Here is a 14,079-nt window from a genome sequence, read left to right on the forward strand (position 1 = left end):
ATCAAAATTCCAAAATCCGTTAAGAACTGAAATTTGGTCATTTGCTCTAAAATTTCAAACAAAAAAATACCCATTAAGAGATTTTAAATACTTACTTTGAGTATTTCAAATGAAGAAAACACACTTGCAAAGCCTTTTCACGCTTGGGGAAGAAGAAGCAGACGATTTTGCAAAACCCTTTGCTCCTAAGAGATGCAATTTAAGAAGAGGAAGAAGACGACCGAAATGGTTGCGTTTGTCACGCACAGTGAGGAGAGGAACCACAGACACAGGGAGAGGAGAGGAACCGTAGCGGCAGGTCAGTGGCGGCCATCGCACACGGTGAGGAGAGGAACCGCAATTTCAGGGTGAGGAGAAGAGAGGAAGAAGACAAGGATCTTCACGGTTCCTCTCTTAGAGTTTTTTGAAATCCATTTGGTTTGGTTTGGTTTGATCAACCGGACCAGTTGTGGTTTGTTGTGGAGATAATTAAGTAAGGATTTTAAAATTTGAAATTTTCTCCAAAGGATAGTTAGATGTGCATATATAGACGTGGCACACCAAGGGAGTGTGGCAGTGCGATGGCAGCCAAGGATTTGGAAGTAAAGGATCTGGATCCCAATGCACGTAGCCCCATGCAGTGCCCATGTGTTGGGCTGCATGCTTGGGTGCTCCTGGCCGTCCAAAGTGCCAGTCGGGTTAAGAACATTGCTTGGCAAATTTGCAATCAAGTGTAGGGAAATCCTCTGTTTTTTTTTTTTGGCTAAAATTGTGTAATAGAATCCAACGGACGAAATTTTGCTGCTACAATTCTTGCTACAAGACTGCCAACCAAGGAAATGGGATCTTAAAGAGTATTTTAGAAAATAGAAAAACCTAGGAGGTTATTTATGAACCCAAAAGGGAAGTGAATATTCCATTTCCTTGGTTAGAAAGCCTTGTAGGAGCAAAAATTTTTCCGAATCCAACACAATAACATTTTGGGGAAAAAGGACTCTCTAGAATGTGGCACCTGTACCTTCACATAAGATGTGGTGAAATGACTGGCCTGCCTCCATGAAAGACAGAAATTCCGTCCATGTTGATGTTTCCACATAAATTCTCATTGGCCTAATATTGGAGCATGGACCATGTTTCTGAACAAAAAAGCCTTAGGTCTCCCAACATTTTTACTTTTTCTAAAAAAAAAAAGAATAAAGGAGAAAAAATGTAAACCGTTCAATCCTCAATCACATCTCTATATTGTCGCAACTCTCTCTCTCTCTCTCTCTCTCTCTCTCTCTCTCTCTCTCTCTCTCTCCACACACACACACATTGGATCCAGATCCTCTACTGCCGAGCTGCCCGGCAGAACCGCGTTGTACAGACACAGGAAGGCGGGAAATGACCGCCTTACCCCCACTCGGGCAAGGTGCTCAGGCAGAGGTAAGGTGGTCATTTCCCGCCTTATTGTGTCTGTGCAGCAAGGTCCTGCCAGGCAGCTCAGCAGTAGAGGATCCAAATTGCACACACATCATACACTCAAACCACCACCCCTTACTGACCTTGCCCCCACCCCTCTCCTCCCTTCGGTTCTCTCTCTCCCTCACGTTGAATCTTACCCCGCACCCTACTGCCCATGGCCTATCCCTTCCTGCAAGCCACCCCCACTCCCACCCCCTCAATGCCTTGTTGCAACTCCCTCCATCACTGCAGCCACTATTTCGTAGAAATTGACGGTATGGGTTTCAAGCCACGAATGGGGAAGTGGTAGTGTGGGTAAAGTCGGATGATTATGAGGTAGACTAATGTGGTCCACGGAAAAAGATCTTGTGCAGCCGTGGTGGGAGCTGGAGCTGCATAGGTGCAGCACCGCTAAACGACAGCAAAAATAGAGGTAAGGTAGTCATTTTATAGGTGGGTCCCACTTGGACCCCACATGTGAAATGACCACCTCCCCTCTGTATTTACGGTGGGTTTTATGCTGCACCTGTGCAACTCCCGCGACGGCTGCACAAGAGCCAACGAAAATCCTTTGATGGTAGGGGTTCTAAGTAGTTGGGTTAAAAGGGGTTACGGCTTCAATTTAGACTAACAAACATGTCGATCTAAGCTTGTAACATTAGGAGAGACTGGAGAAGCTAGAAGACAACCTCCATTGGTGGTGACTATGGAAGATGATAGAGTCATCACAGCACACTGGAATAAACAAAGTTGGACAAGAGCGTCTGGAGGTAACGATCTGTACAAAGGTAGGTGATTCTCCTCTGATTAATTCCACTGCAATGAATGATTGAATGCTATCATACAATGCTAGGGATGTTGTTGTGATGATTCAACAAGTGGTTTCATTGTCTCTCAGCCAACACACCTTGGTGTTCGAAAGTTTTTAAGGTCTGAAGTTCTCATTCCCTAGCTTTGAAACACGATGTCGATGGTTTCTCCTTTGCCTTGCTGAACTTGTTCATTCTTCCACCGAAAAACCAGAACCAAAACCAAAGCTGATGGGGTTGATTAAAACTTCTCTCCCACCTTCTTGTCAACTACGAACCTCAGCCTCGAATTTACACGATAATTCTTCCAATCTGGTCATAAAAATGTTCTATTCCTCGCAAGTTCCACAAAAGCTTCTATGGTGCAAGAACTCTTTCATCACTCCTACTTTTTGTCTCTTTAATACCACCATTTTGAATTTTTGGGGGGTACGATGTCTTACATTCCATCGCTTGGTTTGTAGTTTAAGAACTATATGGTATATTGGTAAAATTCTTGTATAGGATTTCGCTATAAATATGTAGCTAGGGTTCTTTCTATGTAATGCAATTTGAGAGAGGTGTGAATACAAACGACTGTAACCTTATTCTCCACTGATAGTGAAGCAGATCTCATGTTACCGTGGACGTAGGAAATCTTGCCGAACCACGAAAAATAACACTTTGAGTATTACTTTCAAGTCGAGAAAAATATATATGTTAGATTCCAAGGCCACGATGTTTTGCAAGACTCCTTGATCTTATCCTGCAAATCCTGAGAAATATTGCAAACTTGAATATTAGTCCATCCTAGATTATGTACAATCGTTACACCTTTGAGGATGCCACGAACTTCAGCCTCAATGAGCTTGTTTGTCAAAATATTGTCCAACTCAACCAAAACAAAACTACTTATCAAAATACAAAAAATAAACCCATCATTTTTGTTTAGAGATCTGTTAGTATATCCTACACCAATTAAAATAGGATTAGTTAGATATGGAATACCAAATGGTAAACAAGAGATAGAAACATTGCCGCATTGTCCGGTTATGTAATCCAATCTCTTACCCATGAATGGAGATAAGTTCAAATAATCAATCCACCGATTGACATTGTCTAAGATCTGCTTTGGATTCGGAGTGATGTCCGAAAGAATTACTTGGTTCCTGTGCTTCTAGATAAAGTAGGAAGTGATTTAAATCACATTGATAACCCATCTGTGGGTAAACTTATTGGATGAAAATGACTCAAAGATACCTATAAGAAAGGGTTTGACTAAAACAAAGGTAAGCCTTTTAGAGATTAAACCTAACGATCGTGCAACCCATATCCTTTTGGTTAAATCACAAGAGAAGAGGACATGCCAAATAGATTCTGGGTGTGTGTTGCAGAAGTGACAACATGTATTCAAATTAATCCATTTAGCTAGGTTTTCTCTTACATGTATCCCACTATGAAAAACCCACAATAGAAAACTTTTGAATTTGGGGTGAACACCCAATTTCCAAAAAAAAAAAAAATCCACCATTGAGATGATAGGGGGAGGTTGGGAATACCAGAAGTGCTAGGGGACTATTTTGGATTTTGAAGAGGTACCTGGCAGCCAATTTGGTTGTAAACTAGCCAGACAGGGAAAGGTGACACCACCATTGGTCAGGCCCTTGAGAAATGGAGATATTGATGATTTCACAAACAAGAGCTGGAAGAAAAAATGTAGAGAGGAAAGTTACATTCCAAGAAGAGGAAACAATGAAAGAGTTACCCCAAGGGGTCAGATCAGTTGGCAAAAAGACCAACTCCTCAAATAAGAGGTCATCAGTTCAAACCACCTTGGGGCCTATCCCCATCCCTTACCCCCCCCTATTAAAAGCTCTCCAATTCCCAAAAACAAAAAAACCAAAAAAAAACAATGAAAGAGTTAATCTTTAACATAGGGTTGATAGAGGTTTGAGTGTCCATGAGAGAGGACAATAATCTCTGTGGAGCCCAAGGATCAGACCAAAAAAAGGTATCTTGGCTAGAGCCAATTTGCGAGATACCATACATTTGAGATGGGGAAGAACACCTGAAATACTATTCCAGGTCTATGACCCCCCCTTTCTTCATCGTAACATTGTCAATCAGAGAGCGGTTAGAAGAGTATTTTGCTTGTAACGATTTTGCCCATAAGGATTCGTTATCATTTAAGAGTCTACATCCCAATTATAACAGCAACGCCTTATTTTGAGAAGCAGAATTTCTCAATCCAAGTCCACCCTGGCTTTTTGGTGAGCATATTAGCTGAAGCTTTTTAGTCCCTCTTTGTTGCCATTCCAAAATCTCAAGCAAATGGAATTAATACTGCGACGAATTGAATTAGGGAATGCAAAACAAGACATAAGATCAACTGGAATAGCAGAAAGAACATATTGAGTTAAAATCTTACATCCCCCATAATATAGAAGATTGTCTTTCCAACAAGATAATCTCCCTTTAATCCGATTAACATTGTGTTGCAGACCTGCAAATTTAGATCTAGGGTTGAAGAGTTTGGGTCCAAAATAAATAGCATCTTGAGACATTTCCTTAACCCCAAGAACTTTATAGAAGCACCTGCGGTCTTCTATAGGAACATTACTACTAAAACAAACACCAATTTTTTCAAGATTAATATATTGGTCAAATAATTTAGAAAAAAGATCAATAGTAGATTTAATTGTGACAATGTTTTCATGTAAGGCTCAACAAAAATAAGTGAGAAATCTCGGGAGCATATCGAGTAATTTTAATACCTTTGAACATGTTGAGCTCTCTATAGGCAGTTAAAATTCGAGAAAAGACTTCCATAGCTGTAATAAATAGGTATGGACTTAGACGACAACCTTGCCATATACCTCTAGAAGGCTCAATGTTTTCAAATGAGCTCCCCTCTAATTAAATGGAGTAAGTAACTAAAGACATCAGATGACTTCTCAAATCACACCAATCATCATTGAATCCCAAGAACTCAAAAATGGCTCAAATAAAACCTCATTCAAACCTGTGATAGGCTTTGGCCATATCTAATTTAAGAGGAACAAAGCCTCTTTTCCCTTTTTCCATTTTTTCTTCCCTTAAAAAGTGAAAAATCTCTTGGGCTAAAATAATAATATCCGAGATCTGTCTGCCAAGAATGAAAACAACTTGATAGGGGAAAATAGAGGATTTCAAAAGACCTTTAAGACGATTAGTTTGAATCTTAGCAATGATCTTATAAGAAACACTGTAAAGACTGATAGGATGAAAATCATTGACATTGGATGCATCTTCGTTTTTCGGGATGAAACAAATCAGAGTATGGTTAGTCCCGAATGAAAGCACCTTTGATTGCAAAAAATTATTAACAAAATTACAAACATCCGATCCCACAAGGTCCCAAATTTATTTAAAAAACAGAAAAAGAAAAAAGTTTGGAAGCATCTATGCCTGGGCCTTATAAAGTCCGAGGGAAAACACCACATTTTTTTATCTCCTCAACCAAGAGAAAAAGAATCATTATCCACAAAAATCGTTTGTGTGATTGTTGTTTGTGATTTTCATTATTTTCTGCATTCTTTTAGGATTGGTTTACAACATTGAACATCCCAATTCTCAATCTTATCCATTAATTAATTAATTAAAACCTGGTTGAAGGTTGAAACCCACGCGGGAAAGTTAACTGTTTTACCTGAATTTTGGATATGTTTGAATGTAGTCGGAAGTCAGAAGCGAAACAACAAGATGCATTCAGCATCGATCCACAAGCCCATTCCTCTAGAGTCTAGATCTCTCCAATCTCCCCTCTAACCTCTACTACTTAAAGACTCAACTCGATTAAATTCATTCATTTTTTTTTTTTCTCTCTTCTTTCTTCATTTCCTCTAAAGAGATGATTGAGAAGGTGCACTAAAGATCCATTAATGCTCTCAATGATCTTTTACTTCACCAAGATCTCGAAGGAAAGTCTCAGCCTCCTTTATCTGTTGCTTCCTTTTCTGGGTAAAGGAGAGAGAGCACTGTGGGTGGGGGAAGTGCAACAGGGTGGAGGTGGGGAGGAAGAACGGAGGGTAGCGGGGGAAGGGAGAGTTGGTGGGGTGAGAGTAGCGATGAGTAAAGTGCAAAGGGTGGGCAGGAAGAGGGAGGGATTATGGCAAGGGGGGAGAGAGAGAGAGTATAGTGGCGTTGGAGATAATAAAGTTGCAATAATTGACGGTTGAATGACTGATATGTAGATAGGGAATCTGACAATCAACAAGATGCTTGTGGAAATATTCCAATACATAATGCATTGTATACACCAACAACTGCTTAACTCAGTTGGTGAGCCGTGGTGCACTTCATGCCCATGCTCATCAAGAGGTCGCGAGTTCGAGTCTCTTTGCTGGTATCTTATACCCTCCCCAGTTCGATCCCCTCCTTCTATCAACTATATATGTAAAGCTCCCAATGCCCAAAAAATAATGCATTGTATACTATTTCCAATATATTTTTTTTATGGGGCAATGTTCTCTGTTTGAAAGCGCACGAGAGCAGCCACGGGACAATCATTTTGCCCACCCTCATGTGTGTCTAGGTGCATCATTTTTGTATTAACTTAATCCACCCCAATTCCTTCACCAGTGGGGGGAAGGAAGAATCCCCAAAACAGATCACAAAATCCCACCTCTATTGTTTGGGCTTTCTTTAGCCTCCCCTCATTACACATTAAATAAGCCATTATAATAAGGATCTGACTCCTCTACTTCCACCTGCCTGGTACTGTTGTGCGCCCTACACACAAGCACGGCAAAAAGTACCGCCTTACCCCCACTCGGGCAAGGGTAAGGCGGTACATTCCACCTTGCTTGTGTGTGGGGCGCACATGGCAGTAGGAGCATCATTTTTGTATTAACTTAATCCACCCCAATTCCTTCACCAGTGGGGTAAGGAAGAATCCCCAAAACAGATCACAAAATCCCACCCCTATTGTTTGGGCTTTCTTTATCCTCCCCTCATTACACATTAAATAAGCCATTATAATAGGGATCTGACTCCTCTACTTCCACCTACCCAATACTGTCGTGCACCCTACACACAAGCACCGTGAAAAGTACCGCCTTACCCCCGCTCGGGCAAGGGTAAGGCGGTACATTCCACCTTGCTTGTGTGTGGGGCACACATGGCAGTAGGAGCATCATTTTTGTATTAACTTAATCCACCCCAATTCCTTCACCAGTGGGGTAAGGAAGAATCCCCAAAACAGATCACAAAATCCCACCCCTATTGTTTGGGCTTTCTTTATCCTCCCCTCATTACACATTAAATAAGCCATTATAATAGGGATCTGACTCCTCTACTTCCACCTACCCAATACTGTCGTGCACCCTACACACAAGCACCGTGAAAAGTACCGCCTTACCCCCGCTCGGGCAAGGGTAAGGCGGTACATTCCACCTTGCTTGTGTGTGGGGCACACATGGCGATAGGAGCATCATTTTTGTATTAACTTAATCCACCCCAATTCCTTCACCAGTGGGGGAAGGAAGAATCCCCAAAACAGATCACAAAATCCCACCCCTAATGTTTGGGCTTTCTTTATCCTCCCCTCATTACACATTAAATAAGCCATTATAATAGGGATCCGACTCCTCTACTTCCACCTGCCCAGTACTGTCGTGCACCCTACACACAAGCACGATGAAAAGTACCACCTTACCCCCACTCGGGCAGCGGTAAGGCGGTACATTCCGCCTTGCTTGTGTGTGGGGTGCACATGGCAGTAGGGGCAGGCGGAAGTAGAGGAATCGAATTGTTACAATAGAGCCTTCTATACCCCCCTCATTGTACATTACATCTCCATTCCTATTGTCCCTCGCGTCCAATGCACAAGGTGTTCAGAACTTCAAATGCTCTCTCCAGTGGATATAATGGTGAGTCCTACCCCACTCCCTCTAGATGGCTGATTCTAAGCCCCTAAACATTATCAGTATAACCATATATTTTAAGTTGGGGGAAGAGTTCTCTGTGAGAAAGTGTGGCCTCTGCATTCAGTTGGAAGCCAATGGAAACACACACAGAAACATCAATAGAGCAGACATTTCAACTTTTCATAGGCCAGGTCAGTCATTTCGGCCCACAGAAACCAAGCCCCCCTCCTCGGCAAACAAAGAGTTAGTTTTCTCTTTGCGTTGTTATTGCCAGACTCACTATTAAAAATTTGAGCAGCAAAATATAAGACATCACATCCTCGACCATTAACCTTTTCTTCTAGGGTTTTTTTCCAAATGCTCCCCTCAAATTGCCCTTATGTACAAATACACCCCTTAACTTACACTATTTTTAAATGTACCCCTATTTTCTAAACTTTGTAACACTCTATTCCAGTCCGTTAGTCTGGAACGTTAGACGTTAATTTCAGAGAATCTTAACCAAAATACACTTATGATAAAAACCCAACAAAATTAAAGAGTGAAGTGACCAAATTGCCCTCATATTCTCCAAATCAATTAGAGTTTGAAACTGAAAATTGAATAAAACTTAAAAATCATTGAGGAAAATTGCTCATAGCGTTTTAAGTTTTAAACTTTTTTTTTTTTAAACCATCCTTTGCATAAAATAAAACAGGGGCTGATGGTTCAAACCTTTGCAAAAAAATTGGATCATTGGATCTATTATTTTCAATGGACCCAGTGAGATAAGATCATTGGGGGAAGAAAGGATTCCTCCTAATTGTACAATGGAAAAAAAAAAAAATTAATAATATTAATGAGGGCAACTTGATTAGTAAGAACAGAATAATCTAATCATGTATAAAAAAGACCAGACGTTTGAACATAATCCTAGACTAATGTTACAAAGTTTGGAAAGTGAATACATTTGAAAATAATGAAAATTCAGAGGTACATTTATGTGTATAATCAATTTGAGAGGGGAATTTGGACAAAAAACCCTTTCTTTTATCCAAGTAAATCTATTTTATATGGCAAATCAATATAAAAAGATTAATTAAATAAAAAATTAAAAACTATCGCCACTGCACCCGTAGCGAATCGAATCCTGATCAGCTACCCACATGGGAAAGGGTGGGGACAGATCTGACCCTTCCATGGGACGTGGATCCCATACCCTAGAGGCAGATCCCACACCCAATGTAGGATTCAGATCTCTCCCCACCCGTCCCCTATGTGAGTAGCAGATCTTAACTCGAATCGAATCCGGTCAACTAGCGAATCATCCTACGGGCATCACCCCCTGGCAGTGGTCACTTCTCTTGCAACCATTGGAAAACACCTTGAAAACATCAACATTCAGTTTCCCATTTTTACTTTAGTGGAGTTGTAAAATCTGAAATTATTTCGAGTCTTTCTTCATTCCTCTTTTCTTCTCTATCCACCACCGTCTGTGAGAGAGAGATGATAATCGCATATAGGACGTATTTCTAGGGGATGGTCGAGGTTTGGAGGTAACCGATTTCTTGGGTACATCATCTCTGCACCTCCCCCCAACCCTCCCTTTCTTTGTTGAAGATTATATTAAATCAAATGTTTTCTTTTTTGTAGTTTTCCTTTGCCACCACTTTTGTTGGGTGGCTGTGAATGTGCAGAGAGAGGTGCTTGATAGAAGGTTTCTGCTTCAAGACGAACACAAGTGGGATAATGGGCACGCCTCTCTGCAAATCCGCATCGAGCGTTAGTTTCAACAAAAAATACCTTCCAATGCCCCTTAAAGAGAAATTGTGTGATGAATCCTAGTACCGGACACAAGTTCTCTATATATCCTGAATTTAGAATCGGATTCACAAGAAGTCTCAAGGAAAAAAACAAAAAAAAAAAACCAGTAGAAAGACAATTGGGTTTAGAGAAGCTGTTTAGTAATTCTGGGAAAGATTTGCATCCTGAAACACCGCCCAACACTCCCTTGCGCATACGATTTGCAGCTGCTGGTAACGATTTGCAAGATGGATTTTGAGTAATCTGGAAAGCGGAAAATCGTTAGGAGGATCCATGAGGCGATTGTAAGACTGGGGGTGAAGGGTTTCAGGCTGGATTTTGAGGAAGGATAGGGCTGCGTGTAATTGGGAGGGTCGGTTGGATGGGGTTGCAGGGGTAGGAAAATTGGAGTAGATAGGTTACCAAGGTTGGGGTTGCTCACAGGTAGGCCTGTAAACAGATCGGATTCGGATATTTTCTGATCAAATACGGATACCTCTAAAGTCTCAACGGATTCGGATGCAGATCGCATTCAAATTTTCAACCATCCGTTTACGCCTCTGCCTTGTGTATCCCGAACCTTCCTCCCCCTAGAAGATATAATTCTCTCAATCCATAGTTTTAGATCATAATTCTCTTTTCCTCGTATTCTAAAACCTGTTGAATCTTCAAAAACCCTCAAGATTGTTATTTACTTAATTTTTTATAATTAAATATTCGGATTCAGATTTTTATCGGAGTATTCGAATTTTTCTTCAGATATCTCTAATCGAATACGGATGCCCCTAAACGGATACGGATGCGGATCAAATTCGGATTTTCGGTTATCCATTTACAGCCCTACTCACAAAGGTAGGGTTTGGGTGCAACCTTTGGGTGGTTGCAGAAAAGGTGAACATGGTGATCGGAAAAGGTCGGGTGGATGAAGTCGGGTAAAATGGTCCAACAATGTGCATTGTTGAAGGATAATCACTGTTTTGGTTAGTTTTGTAGACCAAAACCCAAAATTGTGTGTTTTTTGTTAACTGAAACATAGAGGATGTAGTTTTGTAAATAAAAACTCATCTTGTAATTTTACCATTCATCCATATCAACATACTCGTCTTCACATACTGCTCCTACGTATATTTCAGTCTTCCCTGGTATAACAGAATGAAAAATAAAAACCGGAGCCTTCTCCCCCACCCCGACCAAAACAAAACCTCCACACGCAGATTTCCACCTATTTTGGATCGATTCCGGGGGAGGGTTTTTCAAAAACAGAGAGAAATGGGTTTCTGTTTATGGATAATACAAACTAAAATAAGTGCAGACTCAATCTCACACTGTTTTATAAAGATTGCTTGTAGGAGTGTAAGACCTCTCTCTCCCTCGGAAGCAAGATACTGTTGCAACGATTTGTCAAATTTCGACATGTAACATCAACTTCATTTCCAACAATTCTATTATTGAAATCTCCAAAATTTCTAAGCACGTCCCAAGCTTCGTATTGGCCAAATACAAAAGATCTAACACCCCCCCCTTTTATTTATTCCTTCTTTTCTTAATTTTGGCTGCCAATGAGCAGTGATTGGTCATATTGATTATGTACAGTGATATGTAAATGAAATCTCCAGAAAAAGAGAGAAAAATCAGATCATCAGAAGAAGTGTGAGAGAGGGGCACAGTAATTCACTGAGTCCCAAGTAGAAACCCTTGAATTAGTCCCTCTTGAAAATTGGCAAGAACAAAACACACTAAAATTCAGACCTTATACGCCAATCAACCACAACACAGAAAATAGGCAAATAATTCCATACTAATCGATTAAGACAAAATTTATAAAAATTACGTCTCCCCAACAACAATCAAAAAAGTCTTAGAACACATAATGTCAAACTAAAATATGTATATGAAAAGAGAGTTCCAATGTGCCATAGTTGTCAAACATCATCCCTCATTTACATCATCAAAAAAGAAAAAGCTGAAAATTCAAAGATCTACCATGACTATGAAAAGAGAAGGGGTTGAAACCCAATACTGACACAGAGAGGGTGAGAGAGTTGACGAGGGGATCAGAAACTTACCCACAACCCCTGGATCGCCCACTTGGATGAAACCACATTACCGGCAAAACCCTATTGCAATAGTATGAAAATCCCACTGGGTTTACCCAGGGAGAGGGGGAGAAACCAAAAAACCAAAAAGAGGGGACTAAGGTAAACCAGAAAAAAGGGGTGAAGGAGATGGCTTACTACGCTTAGTAATTTTGATTGCTAGGGCATTCCCTAGCAAAATGGCCTTGCTCCCCACAGTTGTAGCAGCCGCCGCCACCACCACCTCCGCCACCTCCGCCGTACCTTCCACCTCCTTCGCCCCCGCCGTACCTTCCGCCTCCGCCATACCTTCCTCCTCCCTGCTGACAGTCCCTGGCCATGTGCCCAGTCTCCCCACAAGTGTAACATCCACCGCCACCACCACCACCACCACCACCACCACCGTATCCACCGTATCCGCCGCCTCCATTACCACCGTATCCGCCACCACCCCTGCGACCGCCACCTCTACCACCGCCGTTATATCCATAACCACCACCACGACTGCCCCTTCCACCACCACCACCACCACCACCGTAACTATCCCTCGTGTTGCTTCCCTGAAGCACCGCCCCGTTTCGACCAGTTACATCGGCGGCTTTCGGCCTTCCATCTTCTCCCTTCTCGATCACGAATTCTACTTGTTCCCCATCGGCAAGGCTCCGGTAGCCATCAGACTTGATGGAAGACTGATGGACGAAGAGATCTTCGCCCTCATCCGGTGTGATGAATCCATAGCCCTTCTGGGTATTAAACCACTTCACAACACCGGTACATCTGCTTCCATGCGCCATTCGATCAGAAACCCTAACCCCCACACAGAAAAGAAGAACAAACGTAAAAACCCTAACCCTCAAAACGAGACAGAAATTACACTAATTCTGGTAAATATATATAGACTAAGTCACAAAGAGCGAGCGAAAGAGAGAGAGAATCAAACCATACAACCTAACTTAACCTAACCTGAGTAAAACCTCCCCCGATCTTTAAAAACCAGTCTCGCCCAGAATATGGACTGCTTACAAAATACGCATGACCAGCTGGAATCGAATCCATCGCCACGTCAGCTCTAACAACATTTAAAAAAAAAAAAAAGAGGCAAAAATATCTCTACCTCTTCTGCCCTATATCTTTTTCGGGTCTGCTCCACTTTTGAAGCGACGTTTTTGTCGTTTCCGAAAAAGCCCATATCCGATCGGCTTTATCAGCGCAACGATGAAGCGATTATCGCCGTTGGATATTAGGGTTTCGGAATTATGCTTATTTTTTCCTCTCTTTAGATTCTGATAATAAGGATTTCGATTTATTTTAAGATGAGTTTAGAGGACGGTTCTCCCACTAATCACTATTCTAGGGTTCACAAACCCTTCCTAGAGTTTTTATATATTTCAAAATACCCTCCGAAGATACCTATTCCTGTTGTGTTCCACCCGAATAATCCAAATCAAACTAAACCAAATCAAGGCAGGAATTGGTTATTTTGCTAATTGAATCAAATTTGGATAACAATATAGTATATTACAGTAATATAGTATAATATTAAACTAATATATATAATATAATATAATATAATATTTTATATATTTTATTAGTATTAATATTAGATTTTATATTACTATTATGTTATAGTATAACCAAGTATAAGAACTAGAACCGAACCATATAGGTTCAATACGAGTATAGAATTTCAAAATTGAGGCAAGTCTTGGTCCAAATCTGAATCACACCGATACTCCCTAAATCGAACTGAAACCAAACTGAATACCTGATTTCGGACGATTTACACCCCTAGGATTGGGTTGAATTTTGAAATTTAGAAATTTGAGGAGAGCCGAATCATTCTTGGTTGGGTCCCATGCACATGCATGGGCCATGTGCCTTTTAAGGGAACCTCTCTTTATATTTTCTTATTTTTGGGGCAAGAGATCTCTGCTTAGTTACGTTGCCCTTGTATCGACATGGAGCCAATGAGAACATATATATACGGGCATCATCATGGATGACATTTTTTATTTTAATATAGTAAGAGCAAATTACATGCAAATTACATGCCCCCCCCAGTATTTTGAAACAATATCAAACCACCCGAAATAGTTTCACTTTTAA

General features: G+C 41.0%; 1 protein-coding gene and 1 long non-coding RNA gene across 2 annotated transcripts; one reads left to right on the forward strand and one right to left on the reverse strand.

Moving 5' to 3' along the window:
* The first annotated feature begins 6,367 nt into the window (after positions 1 to 6,367).
* Positions 6,368 to 12,001, forward strand: LOC122657492. Its single transcript, XR_006332315.1, has 3 exons — positions 6,368 to 6,381; positions 10,785 to 10,789; positions 11,937 to 12,001. It is a non-coding gene; the product is annotated as an uncharacterized LOC122657492 (long non-coding RNA).
* A 102-nt stretch (positions 12,002 to 12,103) lies between these two features.
* LOC122658954 (glycine-rich protein 2-like) lies at positions 12,104 to 12,767 on the reverse strand. The gene is made up of 2 exons (XM_043854123.1): positions 12,274 to 12,767; positions 12,104 to 12,234 (listed from the first exon to the last, which is right to left on the reverse strand). Exons 1-2 carry the CDS (start codon positions 12,765 to 12,767, stop codon positions 12,138 to 12,140), a joined length of 591 nt encoding a protein of 196 aa, XP_043710058.1. The 3' UTR covers positions 12,104 to 12,137.
* Positions 12,768 to 14,079: the final 1,312 nt, after the last annotated feature.

Source organism: Telopea speciosissima, chromosome 4, assembly GCF_018873765.1.
Source record: "Telopea speciosissima isolate NSW1024214 ecotype Mountain lineage chromosome 4, Tspe_v1, whole genome shotgun sequence".
NCBI lineage: Eukaryota > Viridiplantae > Streptophyta > Magnoliopsida > Proteales > Proteaceae > Telopea > Telopea speciosissima.